General features: G+C 37.2%; 1 protein-coding gene across 1 annotated transcript in view; it reads right to left on the reverse strand.

Annotated features, from left to right (window-relative positions):
• The window catches only part of EMH_0034570 (uncharacterized protein), a gene marked incomplete at both ends in the record, with an annotated part of 3,239 nt that extends 2,259 nt beyond the window's left edge, over positions 1-980 (reverse strand). The window contains one exon of the mRNA XM_013494886.1: positions 965-980. Coding sequence (XP_013350340.1) covers positions 965-980 — 16 coding nt within the window. The remainder of the gene's footprint in view (positions 1-964) is intronic.
• Between the last annotated feature and the right edge of the window lie 155 nt (positions 981-1,135).

The raw sequence follows: 1,135 nt of genomic DNA on the forward strand, positions 1-1,135 counted from the left end.
GAATAAATAAAATAAACAAAAACAAACAAAAAACAAACTATAATAATAATAATAAATAAATAAAAAGAAAAAGAAAAAGAAAAAAAGAAAAAAAAGAAAAAAAACAACAACAAAGAGAAAATAAAAACAGCAAATATAACGCCTCCTTAGCACAGTTGGTAGTGCGTTTGATTCGTAATCAAAAGGTCGTGGGTTCGATTCCCACAGGGGGCTTTTATTTTTTTTTTTTATTTTTTATATTTTATTTTATTTATTTATTTATTTACTTTATCTCATTTATTTTATTAATATTATTTATTTTTTCTTTTCTTGTTTTGTTTTTTTGTATATTTTTATACACAAACGAAGATGCTATATATTAATATAAGCGGAGAGAAAAACAACAAAAAAGAAAAAACAAATTGAAGTTATTTAAATGTAAAAAAATAAATTAAATAATAATTTAAATTAAATAAAAGGATTTCATCTTTTTCAGATTTAATAAATTATATTTATTGCTGCCCTTTTTTTTTATATAGATATATATTATACACGATTGCTGCTGCTGCTGCTGCTGCTGCTGCTGCTGTTGCTGCTGCTGCTGCTGTTGCGGCTGTTCTGCCCATAGTTTTGATTAGGTGTTGTTATTTGTTTATGTTTATATATTTAAATATAAATTTCACAGTTTTTCTGTTTCTATTTGTTAGTTTACACTCTGCAGCAGCAGCAGCAGCAGCAGCAGCAGCAGCAGCAACCCCACCAATCAACACGCTAGGCTACGGGGGCCCCCAGCAGCCCCATCAGCTGTTTGGTGTGTCTGCTGCAGTGTAGTTGTATTCTTGCTGCAGCAGCTAAAGCATCAACTGCTGCTGCTGCTGCTGCTGCTGCAGCCTTGTCCTTCTCTCTGATCGCCCGGTGCTGCAGCAGCAACTCCGCAGCAGCAGCAACACTGCAGCAGCAGCAGCAGCAGCAGCAGCAGATCTACTCGATATGGCGCTCATCTGCGTCTCGTTCAGCAGCAGCAAACATCAGCCTTCCTAGTCCGCCTCATCCACCTGCAGCAGCAGCAGCAGCAGCAGCAGCAGTAACAACACAGCAGCAGCAACAAAGCAACAGCAGCAACAGCAGCAGCAGCAGCAGCAACAGCAGCAAAGCG

This window comes from Eimeria mitis, genomic scaffold (assembly GCF_000499745.2).
Source record: "Eimeria mitis Houghton genomic scaffold, Emh_scaff1321, whole genome shotgun sequence".
NCBI classification, from domain to species: domain Eukaryota; phylum Apicomplexa; class Conoidasida; order Eucoccidiorida; family Eimeriidae; genus Eimeria; species Eimeria mitis.